Source organism: Acanthochromis polyacanthus, chromosome 23 (assembly GCF_021347895.1).
Source record: "Acanthochromis polyacanthus isolate Apoly-LR-REF ecotype Palm Island chromosome 23, KAUST_Apoly_ChrSc, whole genome shotgun sequence".
NCBI classification, from domain to species: Eukaryota; Metazoa; Chordata; class Actinopteri; family Pomacentridae; genus Acanthochromis; species Acanthochromis polyacanthus.
In genome coordinates, this window is record NC_067135.1 from 1,337,437 (window position 1) to 1,358,085 (window position 20,649).

The following is a 20,649-nucleotide window of genomic DNA, read 5'->3' on the forward strand; positions in this document are numbered from 1 at the left end:
AGAAGTGCAGCAGATTTAGAAAATAATGCTATAAATTGATTTTATTTAGGAAATAACGTCAGAAAACAACCTAAATCAGTTCAATAGTTGATATGAGCTCACTTTAGACTCAGTTTTCTGTCTCTGACTGCATAATTTTAGATCTTTTTAGTGCATCTTTGGTTGGACTCTTTGTTAAAATGATTGTTTCTTTTCTTTCTTGATGAGTCTCAGTCCGGTTTAATCTGGTTCTACGTCAAACTCCAACGTCTTCCTCTTTATGTCTTTCATTTTATTTTAGCCTCTTTTTCTTGTTTTGTTCTTTTTTAAACCTTTTATTTCTATTTCTTTTTCCTTTTCTACACGTCTGAAGCAGCTTTTATATCACTTATCCAGGGCATAACATTGAATTTGAACAGTTTTTAATTGTAATGTTTTAGAAATTTACTAATGTATTTTAAAGATTTTCTCCATTTAATTTAACTGCAGATACCAAGTAAAAACATCCCAGGAAAAAAGCATTAGTTTACTTAATAACTGGATGGAAATGATCATTTGACATTAAAACAACACGAGTGTTTTTAAATCAGGAAAAAATGTAACAGCATTTAACAGAGAGTCGCTGTTATTTGAGAAAAATTATAAGAAAAATTATAAGGAAAATTCTGTTTATTAAATATTTATGAATGGACATATATTTATTTTGATAATATCTAAAAAACACAGGAAAAAATGTAAATTTTGGTAAAAAATGTAAAAAAAATCGTGAAAAAAAGTTTAAAAATCAGGTCAAAATTATTTAAAAAAAGTCCAAATGTAACATTTGTTCTTTTACAATGTTTGACCATAAAATTACACAATTCTACTGGACTGAAATCATCTAAAATATAATTATTTGACTTATATTTGCCTTTATTGTCACCACATTTTCCAGTTGTAGAACTTTACGATGTTCTAGGAGGATCTGAGGGGTTAACTGTTCCTCCTCTGATTTCTGTATCCGTTCATTCTTTATGTTAAATCCTGATATATTCATTTCCTTGATAGTTTGTGTGATTCTCATCTCCTCTCTGTCTATTATAATTTATAGAGATAATAGGTCTTCTCTCTCTTCTTCTGTATTTTCACTGAAGATCTAAATTTCCATCCAGAGCTGCTCTCCTCTCGTCCCTCTGCCTTACATAACCCCCCTGGGCTGTTTGTGTGTGTGTGTGTGTGTGTGTGTGTTCCAGGGTTAATTGAGGGCTGGTGGGAAAAAGCATCTTAAGTTGTGTTTACTCTGATGCTAACGGCTCCACAGAGACTCTTTACCGGCCTGGAATAACAAACTGTGTGTGTGTGTGTGTGTGTGAGACCTGGAATAACAAACTTCTCCTCTGAGCGGCGTTCCCAGCGCTCCGTCTCGGCATTCCCAAGCTGGTGATGTCATCGTGCTGCATGCCAGGACAGTTTGGACTCGTAGAGTTTTATATTTATAGTTACATTGTATATAGAGAGTTACATTATTATTATATGTTTGTACTTTTGTTGTTGGCATTTAGGACAGTTTCTGACTTTTCTTTGTACATTTCTGAATTATTTTGGACAATGTTTAATAAATGGTACAGATACATTTATTTGGGTAATATCCAGTAAAAACATTTTAAAAAACTGTAAAAAAAAACCCAAAAAAACAGGCAGAATTTGAATAAATGTCCACGTTTAACATGTTCTTTTATAATTGTGATGATAAAATTACACTATTTTTAAATTCAATTAAATCAGTTTTCAATTAAACGTGCAAAAAGTCATTATTTTACTAATAGTTGATTATCTGTAATATTTACTTGAACAGAAAAAGGAACCAGTCTTGGTCTTTTGTTTAGTTATTTTAGGTGATTTTTTAAGTGATTTTGGTAAATTTTGGAATCATTTTAGACGAGCTTTAAATTGTGTCAAACTAAAGGAAAAAGACGTGTTTGAGTCTGAATCCTGCTGAATAAATGATTAGTGCATTTACAGATGACTGAAGAAGATTTATACTGTCCTTAGAATTAACAGAACATTCACTTCAAGTACGTTAAAGTTGTTCAGATGGATCCAGTGTGTCTGATAGCTCTCTGCATTAAGATTAAAACTGCGTTTCTGGTGTGAAGTTCTGCTAGAACACCGTCTGAAACGTAGTGTTCTAGCAGATCTACAGTTTACAGCAGAACAAGGAGAACACTAACGAGTGTTTTCCTCCTCAGACCCGTACGCCATCGTGTCCTTCCTCCACCAGTCCCAGAAGACGGTGACGGTCAGAAACACTCTGAATCCCACCTGGGACCAGACGCTCATCTTCTACGAGGTGGAGATCTTTGGAGATCCTGAGGACACGGTGGTGAATCCTCCCAACGTGGTGGTGGAGCTCTACGACCAGGACTCATACGTGAGCCTTTAGATGATACCAAAGTTATCCTCACATCTGTCTGAATATCTGCTGTTTATGGATGGACTTTTTATGCTGGCTGGAGCTGAACTGCTCTTTCTCTTAATAATCTTCTAACTTTAATTACAATAAACTGATCATAACCACCAAATATTAAATCATTTTAGGGATGGTTTCAACCCTTTAAATGTCAGTTTGTTTAAATGACACTGTAGAAGTTTTCAGTGAAAAAAGTTCATTATTCTTTCATATTATAACTAAAAAGTCCTTCAAGTACAGACAGGGGACATTTTTGCATCATTTTGGACATTTTTAAAGTAATTTCTGACAGTTTTAAGTCATTTTTAATTTGTTTTTACCTTTTCAGCACAACTTTGAGTGCTCATGGACATTTTTTAATGAATTTTAAACAAGCTTCAAATGATTCTGGATATTTTTGAATCCTGATAACTGAAGTTCCAGGTGGAGGACAGGATGATCAGCAGATGTTGGTTCTGATGCTTTTCAGCTTTAATGCAGTGTTATATTTCTAATGAAAACTTCCAATCAGAACCTTGAAGACAAAAATGTCTCTTTAAAAGAACATCCACAAAAATGTTCTGTTAGTTTCTGTAATATCAGACTCCAAGATCACTGCAAAATTGTCCCAAACGTCTCAGAAATTGACCAGGATTGGTTAAAAATGATTCAGAATGATTTAAAATTTGTCTAAAATGACTTTAAACTTTTTCAAAGACTCCAAATTGTCCAAAAGAATCAAACATTGACCAATATTAGTTAAAAAAAAATGCCCAAATAACTCAAAAATTGGCCAAGATTATTTGAAACTTGCACCAAATAACTAAAAAACAGAGCAAGATTAGTAAAAAATGTATAAAATAAGTAGAAAATCATTGAGAATGATGTAAAATGTGTTTAAGAAGACTTTAAACTTCAGCATTGTTTACATAATGCCACTGCTGTTCAGTTATTTTCCATATTTTAATGCCATTATCACATGCAGGGAGCAGATGAGTTCATGGGCCGCTGTGTCTGTCAGCCCTCCATGGATCCCTCTCCTCGTCTCTCCTGGTTTCACATTCGCCAAGGACAGAAAAACGGTGGAGAGCTGCTGGCCGCCTTCCAGCTGATCCGCAGAGAAAAGGTCAGAGTCAGACTTTAACACTCTGAACCCGCTCATCCTTTCCTCCTCTGTAAATGAGAATGATGTTTGCATTCAGCTGTCACTAATTTATGTCTGAATTGTGCTTCTGCAGCCAGCAGTTCATCATATTCCAGGCCAAGAGGTCAGTTTGTCTCCTGGATGTTTCTCTCTTCAGTAGTTTTGTTCATTTTCAGTCTTTAAACTCGTCTCGTCCACAGGGAGACATCGTGACCACCGCTCACGTTCTAGACGAGGTAAAATCACACAAAACACACTGTTCTGTCGTATAAAACTGAAATGAAAACAGGACATCTTCACAAGTTAAGACAGTAAAATAAATATGAAAAGGTCTGAATTTAATATGAGCTGTTAGAAAACATGTTGCTGCACTGTCTTAGATTTAGTTTACACTTTACTTTTTTGTTATTTCAGGCCCAAAATTTACTTCTGTAAAATGCTTTTTGATTGAATTTTGAGAATTTAGCATGTTTTCAGACCTGGGGAACCATTTCAGGAGCTCAAATATCCATGAAATGTGGTGAGGACATCAGGTTCTACTGATGTTAGAGCCTCAACAGGTGGAGAAACGTCGGTAGAAACATGGATCCATCCATTTATAGACTCTTACAGGAACTTTATGGAGACACAATGCCACCAAAGTTTGAATACTTTTCCATTTCAAAGGAGCAATAAACTCAGCTGTGTCCTCTGCTGGATCATTCAGTCTTTCTAATCTACGACAAACTATTCTGTGTTCTCAACACATTTCACGTCTGGAGATGTTGAACCTTGAAAATGGCTTCTCAGGTCTTGAAATACTTAAAAATTTTTGCTAATTCTGGTGAAATGTTTTACAGAGTTTAGTTTTACTGAGTAAAATCTGTGTGGATTAGTAAAAAAGACACTAGAGCTCTACCAGATGTTGCTTTACACATTTTGAAAAGGAGTTTTTCTCTGATGTGAACATTTAATAGTGAAATTTAAATGATGTTTGTTGCTCATCACAAGTTTTGTTAAACTGCTACGATGAACTGTTTCCTGCTGCTCCGTTTTATTTCTCTGCTCTTCTTCTGGTTTCCTTCACTGCTGCCTCCTCAGTTGATGTTTCCAGGATTCCTCCCTGAAAACCTCCAGCAATGGGTACAGCATGCAGAAACACGGAGAATAGCTCCATCTCAGAAACACGCCTCCATCATACATGCATCTTCCAAACTGGCTTCTGTTTCTAACATTTCATGAGCTCTTCGTCTCTAAATGCTCATTGTTCTCTGTTTACTGGACTTTTTCTGCTCTCAGGAACCAAAAGAGGACACGTGTGAAGATTTGAGTTTTAGTTTGCAGAAAAGTTTCAGTTTCTCAACATGGCAGACTAAATATTTGGTCGTTAAATGGAAACCAGCTTCCCAGTGAGCATTAATCAGGATTTCAGCATCGATTTCTGGTTGAAAACTGTTTGTTCTGAACGTCTCTTTATGGCCAACTAAAGTCTGGTGATAACATCAGAATTTCCCATCTTTGTTTAATTATTGTGATAATTCAGTAGGTTGAAGCAGAGATGATGCTGATGAAGCTCTTACTGCACTGACGAAAGTTAATGCATTTACAGTTTCATATAAAATACCATGAATATAAAACTGAGTAGTTTTCTGGGTCAACTAGTAAACATTTAGTCCAATTTAAAAAACTTTATTTGGGGAAAATTCAACGACACATAGAACAGCAGCAACAACTGTAGGATAATATGAACAGCCATAAGACCAAAAACAGCAAACAAGCCTTAAAATTATAATTATGGTACAAGATGGGAAAGCCTGCTGATTTATTGAGGAGTTTAGTTCCTCGCTTTCAGTGCAAAAATCACAGATAACTGAGCTCCATTAAATGGGACGATAACCTACTAAACCTACTGGAAGGTGGAGATATCACCTTTAAACAAAGCTTATTACATCACAACTGAATTCTGTTTCTGTGGAGTTCACTATATCATTGATTGGAGCGTCCAACATGAGGCCCGTGGACCAAAAGTGGTCCTCCAGAGGGTCAACATGAGGCCCGTGGGCCAAAAGCGGTCCTCCAGAGGGTCCAACATGAGGCCCGTGGGCCAAAAGCGGTCCTCCAGAGGGTCCAACATGAGGCCCGTGGGCCAAAAGCGGTCCTCCAGAGGGTCCAACATGAGGCCCGTGGGCCAAAAGCGGTCCTCCAGAGGGTCCAACATGAGGCCCGTGGGCCAAAAGCGGTCCTCCAGAGGGACCAACATGAGGCCCGTGGACCAAAAGAGGTCCTCCAGAGGGTCCAACATGAGGCCCGTGGGTCAAAAGCGGTCCTCCAGAGGGTCCAACATGAGGCCCGTGGGCCAAAAGCGGTCCTCCAGAGGGACCAACATGAGGCCCGTGGACCAAAAGCGGTCCTCCAGAGGGTCCAACATGAGGCCCGTGGACCAAAAGCGGTCCTCCAGAGGGTCCAACATGAGGCCCGTGGGCCAAAAGCGGTCCTCCAGAGGGTCCAACATGAGGCCCGTGGGCCAAAAGCGGTCCTCCAGAGGGACCAACATGAGGCCCGTGGACCAAAAGAGGTCCTCCAGAGGGTCCAACATGAGGCCCGTGGGCCAAAAGCGGTCCTCCAGAGGGACCAACATGAGGCCCGTGGACCAAAAGAGGTCCTCCAGAGGGTCCAACATGAGGCCCGTGGGCCAAAAGCGGTCCTCCAGAGGGTCCAACATGAGGCCCGTGGACCAAAAGCGGTCCTCCAGAGGGTCCAACATGAGGCCCGTGGGCCAAAAGCGGTCCTCCAGAGGGACCAACATGAGGCCCGTGGGCCAAAAGCGGTCCTCCAGAGGGTCCAACATGAGGCCCGTGGACCAAAAGCGGTCCTCCAGAGGGTCCAACATGAGGCCCGTGGGCCAAAAGCGGTCCTCCAGAGGGACCAACATGAGGCCCGTGGGCCAAAAGAGGTCCTCCAGAGGGTCCAACATGAGGCCCGTGGACCAAAAGCGGTCCTCCAGAGGGACCAACATGAGGCCCGTGGGCCAAAAGCGGTCCTCCAGAGGGTCCAACATGAGGCCCGTGGGCCAAAAGCGGTCCTCCAGAGGGTCCAACATGAGGCCCGTGGGCCAAAAGCGGTCCTCCAGAGGGACCAACATGAGGCCCGTGGGCCAAAAGCGGTCCTCCAGAGGGTCCAACATGAGGCCCGTGGGCCAAAAGCGGTCCTCCAGAGGGACCAACATGAGGCCCGTGGACCAAAAGAGGTCCTCCAGAGGGTCCAACATGAGGCCCGTGGGCCAAAAGCGGTCCTCCAGAGGGACCAACATGAGGCCCGTGGGCCAAAAGCGGTCCTCCAGAGGGACCAACATGAGGCCCGTGGGCCAAAAGCGGTCCTCCAGAGGGACCAACATGAGGCCCGTGGACCAAAAGAGGTCCTCCAGAGGGTCCAACATGAGGCCCGTGGACCAAAAGCGGTCCTCCAGAGGGACCAACATGAGGCCCGTGGGCCAAAAGCGGTCCTCCAGAGGGACCAACATGAGGCCCGTGGGCCAAAAGCGGTCCTCCAGAGGGTCCAACATGAGGCCCGTGGGCCAAAAGCGGTCCTCCAGAGGGACCAACATGAGGCCCGTGGGCCAAAAGCGGTCCTCCAGAGGGTCCAACATGAGGCCCGTGGGCCAAAAGCGGTCCTCCAGAGGGACCAACATGAGGCCCGTGGGCCAAAAGCGGTCCTCCAGAGGGACCAACATGAGGCCCGTGGGCCAAAAGCGGTCCTCCAGAGGGACCAACATGAGGCCCGTGGGCCAAAAGCGGTCCTCCAGAGGGACCAACATGAGGCCCGTGGGCCAAAAGCGGTCCTCCAGAGGGACCAACATGAGGCCCGTGGACCAAAAGCGGTCCTCCAGAGGGACCAACATGAGGCCCGTGGGCCAAAAGCGGTCCTCCAGAGGGACCAACATGAGGCCCGTGGGCCAAAAGCGGTCCTCCAGAGGGTCCAACATGAGGCCCGTGGGCCAAAAGCGGTCCTCCAGAGGGACCAACATGAGGCCCGTGGGCCAAAAGCGGTCCTCCAGAGGGACCAACATGAGGCCCGTGGGCCAAAAGCGGTCCTCCAGAGGGTCCAACATGAGGCCCGTGGACCAAAAGCGGTCCTCCAGAGGGTCCAACATGAGGCCCGTGGGCCAAAAAGTGGTCCTCCAGAGGGTCCAACATGAGGCCCGTGGGCCAAAAGCGGTCCTCCAGAGGGACCAACATGAGGCCTGTGGGCCAAAAGCGGTCCTCCAGAGGGTCCAACATGAGGCCTGTGGGCCAAAAAGTGGTCCTCCAGAGGGTCCAACATGAGGCCCGTGGACCAAAAGCGGTCCTCCAGAGGGTCCAACATGAGGCCCGTGGGCCAAAAGCGGTCCTCCAGAGGGTCCAACATGAGGCCCGTGGGCCAAAAAGTGGTCCTCCAGAGGGTCCAACATGAGGCCCGTGGGCCAAAAGCGGTCCTCCAGAGGGTCCAACATGAGGCCCGTGGGCCAAAAGCGGTCCTCCAGAGGGTCCAACATGAGGCCCGTGGACCAAAAGCGGTCCTCCAGAGGGTCCAACATGAGGCCCGTGGGCCAAAAGCGGTCCTCCAGAGGGTCCAACATGAGGCCCGTGGTCCAAAAGCGGTCCTCCAGAGGGTCCAACATGAGGCCCGTGGGCCAAAAGCGGTCCTCCAGAGGGTCCAACATGAGGCCCGTGGGCCAAAAGCGGTCCTCCAGAGGGTCCAACATGAGGCCCGTGGTCCAAAAGTGGTCCTCCAGAGGGACCAACATGAGGCCCGTGGTCCAAAAGTGGTCCTCCAGAGGGTCCAACATGAGGCCCGTGGGCCAAAAGCGGTCCTCCAGAGGGTCCAACATGAGGCCCGTGGTCCAAAAGTGGTCCTCCAGAGGGTCCAACATGAGGCCCGTGGGCCAAAAGCGGTCCTCCAGAGGGTCCAACATGAGGCCCGTGGGCCAAAAGCGGTCCTCCAGAGGGTCCAACATGAGGCCCGTGGTCCAAAAGCGGTCCTCCAGAGGGTCCAACATGAGGCCCGTGGGCCAAAAGCGGTCCTCCAGAGGGTCCAACATGAGGCCCGTGGACCAAAAGCGGTCCTCCAGAGGGTCCAACATGAGGCCCGTGGGCCAAAAGCGGTCCTCCAGAGGGTCCAACATGAGGCCCGTGGGCCAAAAGCGGTCCTCCAGAGGGTCCAACATGAGGCCCGTGGTCCAAAAGCGGTCCTCCAGAGGGTCCAACATGAGGCCCGTGGGCCAAAAGCGGTCCTCCAGAGGGTCCAACATGAGGCCCGTGGACCAAAAGCGGTCCTCCAGAGGGTCCAACATGAGGCCCGTGGACCAAAAGCGGTCCTCCAGAGCATTTTTAAACTACAATGTTGTGTCTGTGTGTTTCTAACACCATAAAACACGTCTGACATGATCATACTAAATGCCATCATTTAACATTCCTTCATGTTAGTTTAAACATCAGTATTTATCTAACAGTAGACAGCATGTTTTTATCATGATGTCACTCTGACCTGCCGCTGTCCTGCGTTCCTATTGGCAGCCGGAGGAGTCGGACCTGCCGTACCCGCCCCCTCAGAGAGAACCCAACGTCTTCATGGTTCCTCAGGGAATCAAACCGGTTCTGCAGAGAACCGCCATCGAGGTAAAAGAGACCTGCTCTAATGGGATTTATTTTTATTTTAGTTATACTCAAAAACATCATCTGCTTGGCTCCAGTTTAAACAGAAGATTAAATGAAAAAAATGTATTTTTTAAAATGTTGTTGAATATCTTTGAACTGTCACTCAAACAGAATAAGTGATTTTAAAATGCTGTTCTCCATTTTTTAAGTTTTAATGGCATTTTCATGGAGTAAATGATTCTCAATGTAAAAAACAGCACGAGCATCAAAGGACGACTGTAAGCACCTCACATTCAGCATTAAACCATTTTTTAGATTTAAGGTAAAAAAAAAACTGATGGCTTTAAAAGACCAGAAATGGTTGTAAAGTTACTACAAAGTGTGTGAAGCCTTGAGAATGATCATCTGTAAATGATAAAGTTTTTTTATGGTTAACATAATAAAATGTTATCTTTAATTTAATAAAACAAAGAATAATCCCTGAAATTGTTTTAAATTGCTCCAAAAATTGTGGCTAAAAATGTAAAAATATGTTGAATATTTTCAGTGACGACAGGAATATTTACGTGTCCTCTTCTGTTAGGTCCTGGCGTGGGGCGTCCGTAACCTGAAGAGCTTCCAGCTGGCCAGCGTTACATCTCCCAGCCTGCAGGTGGAGTGTGGAGGCTCCATGGTCCAGAGCTGTGTCATCCGCAGCGTGAAGAAGAAGCCCAACTTTGACGTCAACACGCTGGTCCTTGATGTGGTGAGAACAGAGAGAGTGTAATCAGCGCTAACGAGGCTGTGATGTGGTTTGTTTCCCTCGTTTATCTTCATCAGCGACGCCACAACGGCAGCGTCTTTCTCTTATTCCAAGCAGACCCCTTAAATCCACTGCAAGTCTCAGACTAGAAGCTGTAAAGATGCAGGGAGGGGGCCTTTCCAGCCATACATTACTAAAGCTACATAAAGACAGGGTGGAGTTTTATCACGGGCATGGCCGTCGTACAAATGCTGACTGGATGCTTTAAAACCGTGTCACTGGAGAACGAACTCATAAACTCGACTGGATTTGATGCCTCATAAAGCAGATATTATGCATGTAGTAAGTCTTCAGCCAGAAAGAGCTGATATACGACAGGTAGGAGTCCAGGAAAGTTCTCAGTGTTCACCAAGACACACCAACACTCATAAAATGTTCAAAAGTAGCAGAAAGGTAGGACACCATCAAAGGAAATGTTGGTCTTCATGCAAGAACATTTTGAGTACATAGAGGACAACGTCCCCTGGAGTAGACCTACGGACAACTGGAGAAAGTTCTAGAGTAGACCTACCGACAGCTGGAGAAAGTTCTAGAATAGACCTACCGACAGCTGGAGAAAGTTCTAGAGTAGACCTACCGACAGCTGGAGAAAGTTCTGGAGCAGACCTACCGACAGCTGGAGAAAGTTCTAGAGCAGACCTACCGACAGCTGGAGAAAGTTCTGGAGCAGACCTACCGACAGCTGGAGAAAGTTCTAGAGCAGACCTACCGACAGCTGGAGAAAGTTCTGGAGCAGACCTACCGACAGATGGAGAAAGTTCTAGAGCAGACCTACCGACAGCTATAGAAAGTTCTAGAGCAGACCTACCGACAGCTGGAGAAAGTTCTAGAGCAGACCTACCGACAGCTGTAGAAAGTTCTAGAGCAGACCTACCGACAGATGGAGAAAGTTCTAGAGCAGACCTACCGACAGCTGTAGAAAGTTCTGGAGCAGACCTACCGACAGATGGAGAAAGTTCTAGAGTAGACCTACCGACAGCTGGAGAAAGTTCTGGAGCAGACCTACCGACAGATGGAGAAAGTTCTAGAGTAGACCTACCGACAGCTGGAGAAAGTTCTAGAGCAGACCTACCGACAGCTGTAGAAAGTTCTAGAGTAGACCTACCGACAGATGGAGAAAGTTCTAGAGTAGACCTACCGACAGATGGAGAAAGTTCTAGAGTAGACCTACCGACAGCTGTAGAAAGTTCTAGAGTAGACCTACCGACAGCTGTAGAAAGTTCTAGAGTAGACCTACTGACAGTTTTGTCGGTAGGTCTACTTTCTCCAGAGCACGTTCTCCTTTCCTGCTTCCAGTCTTTAAATTTAGTCTCACTTAGAACATTCCAGGCCCTTGAAGTCCACAGAGGAGGGTCCACATTTATCATTTTTTTAATGGACTTTTTCCATCATTTCTGAGCCTCAGAACTTCATCAGTCCAGCAGATAGAACCATGACATTTAGGAGGAGAAACACAGATCAGTTTAAATCCATCCAGGTGTCTCAATCTAAACACTAAATCTGTTTTTTGTTCATTGTCTCCATAACTAACTTTGAGCATCAATATTATGGGATGTATCGTGGTTTCATGTCACAAAGGGACAAAACCGACCCCAAAGCAAAATAAATGACAAAAATGGGACACCAAGCAGCACAAGACAAGAATGCCAAAGAAATGACAAACAGAATGGAGTCAGATCAGTAAGTGGATAAAGTGGTGGTATGAGGACAGAATTTTATCGATGAATAACCAACAGAAGCTGCTGTTTATCTGTTTATATTTATAAATCCTCCACAGCAGAAAGCAGCTGTTCCTGCAGCAGCATTTCTTAGATTGCATGAGTAAGCTCTGACCTATTCTCTCCTGAAAGAAAAGCCTTTTGGGTGCCACATAAACAGCAGACTTAATTGCAGCTTCCTGCGGTTTACTCTGCAGCGGCCAACTGTTGTGAGTCACACGAGTACAGTAAGGAGTGGAAACAAGAGCAGAAGCAGCTCGTATCGGATCCTGAAGCTCTTCCAGCTCCTTCTGGGTGAGCTACTGTGGCGGAGCTGCTGGATGTTAGCTCAGCTTTTCTGTCTGGAGTGGAATTACAGCCTCTTTGACAATATTAAACGGGCCTTCTGGGGGAAACAGAAACAACAAAACTAACAAATTAGCACCTTTTAGGGCTTAGAGGGAAAACTTGTTCACAATTAGGTGTCTGTTTACGCGCTCAGAGAGCATGAGGGAGCGGTTCTCCAGACCAAAAGTCACACAATTATACAACTAAACCACATTTACAGTTTGAAGGAAACCTGTTTTCTCACCAGAAGATAAGCCAGCAGCAGGATCTTTACCACGGTTGGTCAGCTGTAGACAAATATCACACATTTCCCAGAGACTTTTCTTCTGCTTTTAGCCACTTTTGGGAAGTTTAATCAAGTTTATTCCCTATAAAACATTTTGTTCTCCTACAGTTATGTTGTAACGCTGCTGACTGTCTCTGGTTGTAAAATACAGGAACAGCTTTGGTGTTCTCATGTTTTATCCATCAAACCAGTCAGTTGCATTCACAGCTCGTCTGAGAGTCTTTCAGATTCTCCTCTGATGGTGTTCAGGTCTGAGTTTTTCTGTTTCTGTCCTCAGATTATGAGTGATGATGTGCAATCATGGTATCAACACTTGTCTTTTCTACGAAGCAGAAAATTTTAGTTTGAATTTATTCAGTGAATAGAAGCTCATATTTGGTGTCAAAATACAGATCTCTGTTTTAGAAAATGATTCTACCACAAAGTGAATCGTGTCTATCAGATGATCCTGGTATCTTCTGTGTGTAAAATGCTCCTTTCATTGTCTAGAACTTGTTCTGACCAACCACCTATCACACATGCTGATATGAGCCTTAAAGTTTACCCACAATGCACTGCCTAAAGCTTTCTCTGGATTATCAGTAAACAGAAACACATCCAGGATACAATGATTGTTTCTAGAACTCTGTCATTAAACTGCTGCAGTTTTAATGTTCAAACCAACATACATCCCATAATACTGATGCTCAGAGTTGGTTCTATAGGAAATGAACAAAAACCAGATTTATTCTTTAGACTGTGACTCTTGAAGTGGATGTTAAACTGATATTTGTGGTCATTTTGTGTCTGTTTTTTCTTGTTTTCTGCTCATATTTGTCATTTATTCGTCTCCCTTCTGTCATTTTCATCAGTTTTGTTCTTCTGTTTGTCTTTGAGACAGTTTTTGTCTTGTTTTCTGTTTTCTGTTATGTTTTTCTTGTTTGATTTCTGCTTTTTTGTTGTTGTTTTTTTTGCCGTTTCTCAAGTCATTTCTCTGGTTTTGTGTGATTTTGTCTCTTTTTTTGCTTTGTATCTAAATTTAGACATTTTGTGTCTTGCTTTTCTTGTCCTGTGTTGTTTGGTGTCTCGTTTTTGTTATTTACTGGAAATTACTTCAAAAGATTGTCTAAACTAACAAAAAAATTTACTAAAACTAGTAAAAAATCGTCCAAACTGACTCAAAAGTTATCCAGAATGATTTAAAGCTTGTCTGAAGTTACTTTAAAGTTGTTCAAAAAGACTCTAAGGTTGATAAAACATTTGTCCAAAATTAGTAAAATTGTGCAAAAAAATGCAAATGAAGTGATGAGGCTCAGAAATGATGGAAGAAGTAGATTTTTCCATCATTTCTGAGCCTCATCTCTGGATCCACCTCTATGTGTCTGTAGATCTGATAACATTCACAGTATGAAGGTAAAACTGTGCATGGATTCATTAAATGTTCTAAAGTCGTTTAGTTAACCTGTTCAACCGAGACCATCAAAGACTGAAAGCTGAACTGCTGTTTAGGACTAATAGGATCCATTACTGATGTAAAACTGTTGATTGTAGGAGCTTTAATGAGGCTTTTTGTGAACTTCTCTCCACCCACCTCCACTCTACTGTCACTCTTCTCAAAGTGTTTTCACTCATTTACTCTCATCAAGCCGACCACAGAGAATGTTTCCACTGAGTTTACATCGCTGCATTCCACCTAAGTGTTTTCTTATGAAACTGAAATATGGAAATATTTTGCACATTTTTCCTAACGGCGGCTCCAAAGCGTGTTCAGGAGCTTAATGTTAACAATGTTAGGGTCTGAAGTTGATCACCTCTGTGTTTTATTATGACAGCTTTAACTGGAGGATGGAAACATGGCTTTCCCTCCTTTCTTTGGCTCCTGCAGCTTCATGTTAACCAGATTAAGGCCTCGTTCTGACCACCGCTACAGTGTGACAGCCTCAACCGGATGGTGGAAATATGCACGTATTTTTCCTTTAAGTTCCACCCCTGAGCCAAGCGTTTAATGTTAACAATATTAAGGTCTTAAGCTGACTGCATAAGTGTTTTCGTATGGCGCGGGGGCTTTAGAAAATGTCATGTGCATAGTTTCCCTAAAGCCTCTGAAGAGTCTAACCGCCTCATGTTTACTGTGGGTCTGCAGCATCCTCAGCCTTCCTACAGACAGAGAGGTCAAACACATACCAGCTCTGTTCCTTTTGGCTGAACCTCAGAGATGTTTGCAGCGGCTGTCAAAGCTGAGAAAGCTTCATATCGAGGCTGTTTTCCTTCTTCAACATCACCTCAGACTTTTTAACTGCAGCACCTCAACGATCAACAGCGGCAGGTCAAGTGATGGTCTGTTGGTGTTCTGTGTGAAGTATAAGATGAGCGACTGGAACGTTCTGCACACACCTAGAGAACATTCAGTCAGCACAAAGTTTTGTTGTTTTTAGTCTCACTTGTGTCATTTGTTCATCGTTTTGTCGCTTTGTGCCTCGTTGTTGTAATCTTGTGTTTTTTTTGTTGCTATTTGTCTGACTTTTGTCATTTATCTCATGTTTTTGTCATTTTTGTCTCATTTTTGTCGTTTTGTGTCTCGTTTTGGTAATATTTGTCTTGTTCTTTGTTTTTTGTCTTTTTGTCTGACTTTTGTTGTTTTGTGTTTTTTTGTCTTGCTTGTGTTGTGTTTGGTTTAAAACCAGTAAAACACAGAGACAGGACTCGAGCTCTTGTATTTTACTTGCCACAAGGACAGAGAGGCAGGCTGTACACACCGTAGCATCAGACACACAACTCCAAAGAGCCTGAGTCTCCTCTGCGTCTTTTTATTTGCTTCAGACAGGAATGTCACACAGAGGGTGGCACCATGACTCAGCATGAGATGACAATGGAAAACCCTTCTTCACGAACAGAAAGATATGAACAGAAAGACGTTCAGAGGCAGACATGTGGTATTTGTGTCTGCCTGTCTTGTTATCTAGAAGGCCTAGTTCTGGTCGCCTCTCGGTATGTGCTGTGGCTACATGTCTCTGCAATAGAGTACAAAGGACACGCAGAATCATGGTTTAAAATACATACAGAGTCATGGTTCAAAAGGAACATATGTTTCACAGTCACTGATAAATTAATGATGATCTAAAAGCAAGTCTTCTATTCTAAGTATCCTAAGTATATTTCTTCTAACATAAGTACTGTAAGTATTCTAAACATAATTCTTCTAACAGTTGTTTGTCTATTTTTTATCATTTTGTGTTTCGCTTTATTTGTTCTTTTGCCTTTTTTGTCTCGTTGTGTTGTCTGTTCATTTTTTGTTGCTTTGTAACTTTTGTCTAATTTTTTGTGTCTTTTTGTTTTGCTTCATGTGGTTTGTCTCATTTTTTGACAAATTCAAAACAGTATTATAAAATTTTACATGAAAGAAAGCAATTTATGTTAAACGAATAATTAATAAGTTAATTCACCGACTAAAATTGAAGGACATGAGTTTAAGAGATGGTAAGATTATATATTGAAGGTCTATCAATAAATAAAGAACTTAAAACACCTAACAGGAAACAGAAAAGGCTTTTTAAATAAACATATTTGGTTCATGATAAATTACTGTGTTAGAAACATTTATTATTGGTTTTTATACTCATACTATCGAGCTCAACACTTGTTAGGTCGATGTTTGAACCGTTTCACGTGTTTTCATGCAGAAACTGACACCAGCTCTGTGTTATTTAAAGCGAACGTTGCTTTTTGTGGTACAGGAAGTTGTTTTAAACAGAGATCTTTACTCATAGCGACGTTTGTGCCCTGATTTCTACACAAACATCCAATCTCAGTGGATTCGGTCATTTCTTCCTTCAGCCGTCTGCAAAGGTGTAACGATGCTCTGATTGGACGGTCACCAGGGCGTGACCAATCAGCTTTAGACAGTCAGCAGCCAGAGCCAATCAGCATCAGGCAGGCAGGTGGCGTAACCAATTACACTGTAAAAAATACAAATCGTGTAACAAAACAAACAAAAAAATACAGTAAAAACCTGACAGCGAGGGTGAAAGTATGTTTAAAAAAACCAATGGATAGGAGTGAAAAATCAAATGGTTAAAATAACAGGAAGTATGTTGACAATGCAGAGTTGGATGTTAGGGAGTATAGACTGACTGAACTTCTGTCTTTTATACAGGAAGTCCTCAGTTTACGATGTCCTCCACCTACGGCGTTTTGTTGTTACGTCAGAACTGGTTAGAACACATTAGAACAAGAACAAGTCATAAAAACCCAACCAAACCTGTAGTTTTTTCACCAAGTGCTCAGTATGCTCTAAATAAAGCTGTCATTGATCCAGATCCCCAAGTACCTGTAAGACAAAGCCTGCTCAGAAAAGTTCCAGAATTACAGTCAATACATAATAATAATAATCTTTATTTGTTGTGCCCTGTTGTCTTAGGAGTAGCTATTACCTTCACAGAAGTCTTGGTCATGGTCCCCGTTGCTAGCTAAACCCCCACAGTAGGACAGGAAGTCCTCGGTTTACGACGTCCTCCACCAATGGCATGTCATCGTTACATCAGAACTGGTTACATGGAACTAGCTGACGAGTGGCAATCGACTTTCGTAGATCAGTAGGAATGGAACTCTGACTTAAGTTGAGGACCTGTGTTTTCTTCATCAGTATCTTCTTTCTGTTTCTCTCTCCGCAGAGACTTCCCCGTGAGGAGCTCTACATGCCGCCGATCGTCATCAAAGTCATCGACAACCGTCAGTTTGGGAGGAAGCCGGTGGTCGGTCAGTGCACCATCCGGTCTCTGGAGGAGTACCGACTCGATCAGGAGGAGGATCGAGCTGTGGAGGACGAGGAGGACGACGGGTGGAGACGTAAGACTCACCTGTCCTTTATTATCTTCCAATAGAGTCCCCGTCTGATACCGTTTTCCTAAATATACACGCTTTAGATGTATGGTTTTTAAAATGCTTTCGATACACTGAGAAAAAGCTGCATTCCTTCTTCACTCCAAGGTGGTCAGGAACCTTGCTGTAAAGCTCTGAAAGTTTTTGTCAAAAGATGGAGAAAGCCTGTATTCTCCTCAAGATGTCAGTAAATGTAGGTCAGCTGTAGTTCCTGGTTGTTCCAGCGGTTGGAGCCTCTTCCTGTTTCATCCTGTAGGAACCAGAGGAGGCATCGCTCAGACTACAGTTAAAACAGAGAGCATTGTGAGAGTTTAGCTAGCAAGTTTCTGGATTGTTTGGACTAGTTTCAAGTTATTCTGGACAGTTTTTGAGTCCTTTAGGACCATTTTCAACTAATTATAGACAAGTTGTAAGTCATTTTAGACTAATTGTGAACAGTCTTGGACAATTTTTCAGTCTTTTTGACCTCATTTTGAGTCATTTTGAGCAAACCTTTGGCCATTTTAGACACATTTTGAATTATTGTTCCTGTGTAATCCTGTAGAGACCAGAGGAGGCGTCACTCAGGCTACAGGCAGAGAGCATTGTGGGAGTTTAGCAGCAACGGGCGCCATGACTTCTGAGGAGGTTAATCATGTCTAGACAGAAATTGGCATTGATTAGGATTATTAACTGATAATGCTGCTTTTTGTTGATCAGGAAAAGTGTTTCAAATTAGCATCCAAAGTGTCCTGTGACAGCAAAAGTAAACAAGGGATTGGGTTTAAGTCAAAGATGATACCGAGAAGTTAAAAATCCTGGTCCTGATCTTTCAGATCAGATAAACACACCTCTAATCCAGCCTGATAACTGATGCTAAATGTGCTTAAATTTGTGCTGTTTTTGTGTTTGCAGGTGAGACGCCCCATCTGATTTCAGGAGAAGTTTTTATTGACATCGATGACGAGCAGCCGCTAGTGCCCGACCAGGTAAAGCCGAGTGTCAGCTGGTCGCTAAGTGAAATTACTGCAATCAAATCATTAGACTTTATTTGTGCTTTTTATACAAATAGAAAGGACTTTACATAACAGAAAAAAAGAATAATATGTGAAAAATTAAGGGACCTGTTTTGCCTTCTCCAGCTTGTTCAATTGCAGCAGTTAATAAAATGCAGGTGCACAGATTCTGTCAACCAACACTGACCTAAAAACATCATAATCTTCAGTTTTAGGCATCCTCATCATCAGATTAGTAATCAATAAATCACATGGATCACATTTACTGAAGGAATCAGACGTTAAATTCACTAACAGCTTTCAGAAACCTTCAGATGAACAGTTCTCCTCCAGTTGGTCTTCATTACAGTAAGTGGTCTGATACCTGATGATGCAGTATGAGCTGTGTGTGTGTGTGTGTGTGTGTGTGTGTGTGTGTGTGTGTGTGTGTGTGTGTGTGTGTGTGTGTGTGTGTGTGTGTGTGTGTGTGTGAGCTTTTTTCAGGGCGTGGAGTGTTATGACCAATAAATGTAAAGGGCAAGTATGAAACACTCATCTTTCCACAGGGAGCGTGTTTGTGTGTGTGTGTGTGTGTGTGTGTGTTCAGCGGTACCAGCAGCAGCATAAATAAACATGTTCTGACATGATGACATGGCAACCGTCTCCGTGGTCAGTGGTTGCCGCGACGACCACAAGACCCGCGCTCGTCACCAATCATTAACTTTTCTCCGAGTGTAAGACTTTAAGTTTTCTGTCCTCAGTTCTCCAGCTTTTCTTTCTCTCTGTCTTTCTTTCTTTCTGTCTTCCTTTCTTTCTTTCTTTCTTTCTTTCTTTCTTTCTTTCTTTCTTTCTTTCTGTCTGTCTTTCTTTCTCTCTTTCTGTCTTTCTTTCTTTCTCTCTCTCTTTCTTTCTTTCTTTCTCTCTTTCTCTCTTTGTCTTTCTTTCTTTCTGTCTGTCTTTCTTTCTCTCTTTCTTTCTTTATCTCTTTCTCTCTGTCTTTCTTTCTTTCTGTCTTTCTTCTGTCTTTCTTTCTTTCTTTCTTTCTCTCTTTCTTTCTTTATCTCTTTCTCTCTTTGTCTTTCTTTCTTTCTGTCTGTCTTTCTTTCTCTCTCTCTTTCTTTCTTTCTTTCTTTCTCTTCTCTCTTTCCTTTCGTTTTGAATGCCATCACACATTTTATCACAAACCCTCATGTTAAAGAAACTGCACATTTTTGAGACAACAGACAGGAAAAGAGGCGTCTTTAGTAGGTTTAGCAGCACATTTAACAGCAGCATCTGTGTGTCAATGCAGGAGGCGTTTTGCAGTTTAATAATTCAGTCACACATGGAATATTTGCTGGAAATGCGCGAAAATAGACTTTAAAGCTAAAGATACTCTTCTGATCGTTGCTGCGTAGCACACAGTGGTGTAGACAGCAGAGCTCATTAACACAGAGGACGATAGTTCCATCAAACACGAGCCTGAAACTCTCCAGTACGATCAGAAAACTACCGTCATGGCCAGAAGTTTCTTAAATAACGCAAACTTTGTTTTACCAACTTCACTGCTTGAGTGTTTGTAGATTGAAGAGACTTTTCTAACATCATGTGATCCATTCTGGCCTTAATTGTTCTTATCACAATTTGTGGACTTCTGCTTGTCTACCTGCTTTTTGAGGATCCACCAAAGGTTCTCAATCTGATTAAAATCTGGAAAAATCCAAAACTTCAGCATGACCATCTCTGAGACACTTTGTTATCACTTTGATGCTCCATCATGCTGGAATATGCTCCGATCTTCACCAAACTGCTCCTGAATCCATGGAGTAGTTGTTCTTGAAGGACGTTTTGCTGCTGTTCTTTATTCACAGCTTTGTTTTGGACTGTGAGTGAGCCGACACATGGATGGTCTCAGGATGTTGGAAGTGTTTACCTTCTCTTCTCCAGACAGTCGATTCCAGATATCTGTCAGTCAAACTGTCTTCTGGTGTCCAATTCCTTGTACCTTCGTCAGAATTTCAGTGTGTCTTTGATGCTTTTCTCAGAAGCTTCTTTGCTGCCATTCTTAAGGTTGATGTCCACCTTCCCACTACAGTTTCATAGTTCAGTCTTCAGGAGGAGACGTCGTGGTGTTTGCTGGATTCTTGGACGTCCTGAAGTTTTCTTCACTGTAGTTGAACTGTCCTCCTTGAAGTTCTTGATGATCTAGTAAATAGGTCTTCCAGATGCAGTTTTTTGGCCAAAATGGTGAGACCATTTTGAAGTAAAGTGATGACTGCAGGAGTTTTGATCTTTGGAGGTAACCAGTGCAAATAAGAGTAATCAATCTGCTCTTACAGCTCAGTATCCATTGGCAAAGCTAAAAACTGTTTTCTGTGTGATTCTGTGTTCGTTTTGATGCAGAGGAAAGTCTTTGCACTTTAATAAAATACTTCTGTTAAGTCTGCACACTAGTTTAGAAACAATGTGATTCACCACCACAAAAACTGAAGCAGCAAAGTCTGCAGAACAGAATGTTTGTGTCATTGCCAAAACTGGTGGCC

General features: G+C 42.7%; 1 protein-coding gene and 1 long non-coding RNA gene across 2 annotated transcripts in view; both read left to right on the forward strand.

Annotated features, from left to right (window-relative positions):
* The window catches only part of dysf (dysferlin, limb girdle muscular dystrophy 2B (autosomal recessive)), a 111,152-nt gene that overhangs the window by 39,425 nt on the left and 51,078 nt on the right, over nt 1-20,649 (forward strand). Inside the window, 9 exon segments of the mRNA XM_051944189.1 lie at nt 2,208-2,389; nt 3,393-3,533; nt 3,646-3,675; nt 3,752-3,787; nt 4,632-4,673; nt 9,083-9,184; nt 9,747-9,908; nt 16,946-17,120; nt 18,048-18,121. Of these exon segments, the coding sequence (XP_051800149.1) occupies nt 2,208-2,389; nt 3,393-3,533; nt 3,646-3,675; nt 3,752-3,787; nt 4,632-4,673; nt 9,083-9,184; nt 9,747-9,908; nt 16,946-17,120; nt 18,048-18,121 (944 nt within the window).
* Nucleotides 5,537-6,998, forward strand: LOC127532424 (uncharacterized). The gene is made up of 3 exons (XR_007939865.1): nt 5,537-5,769; nt 6,484-6,651; nt 6,946-6,998. It is a non-coding gene; the product is annotated as an uncharacterized LOC127532424 (long non-coding RNA).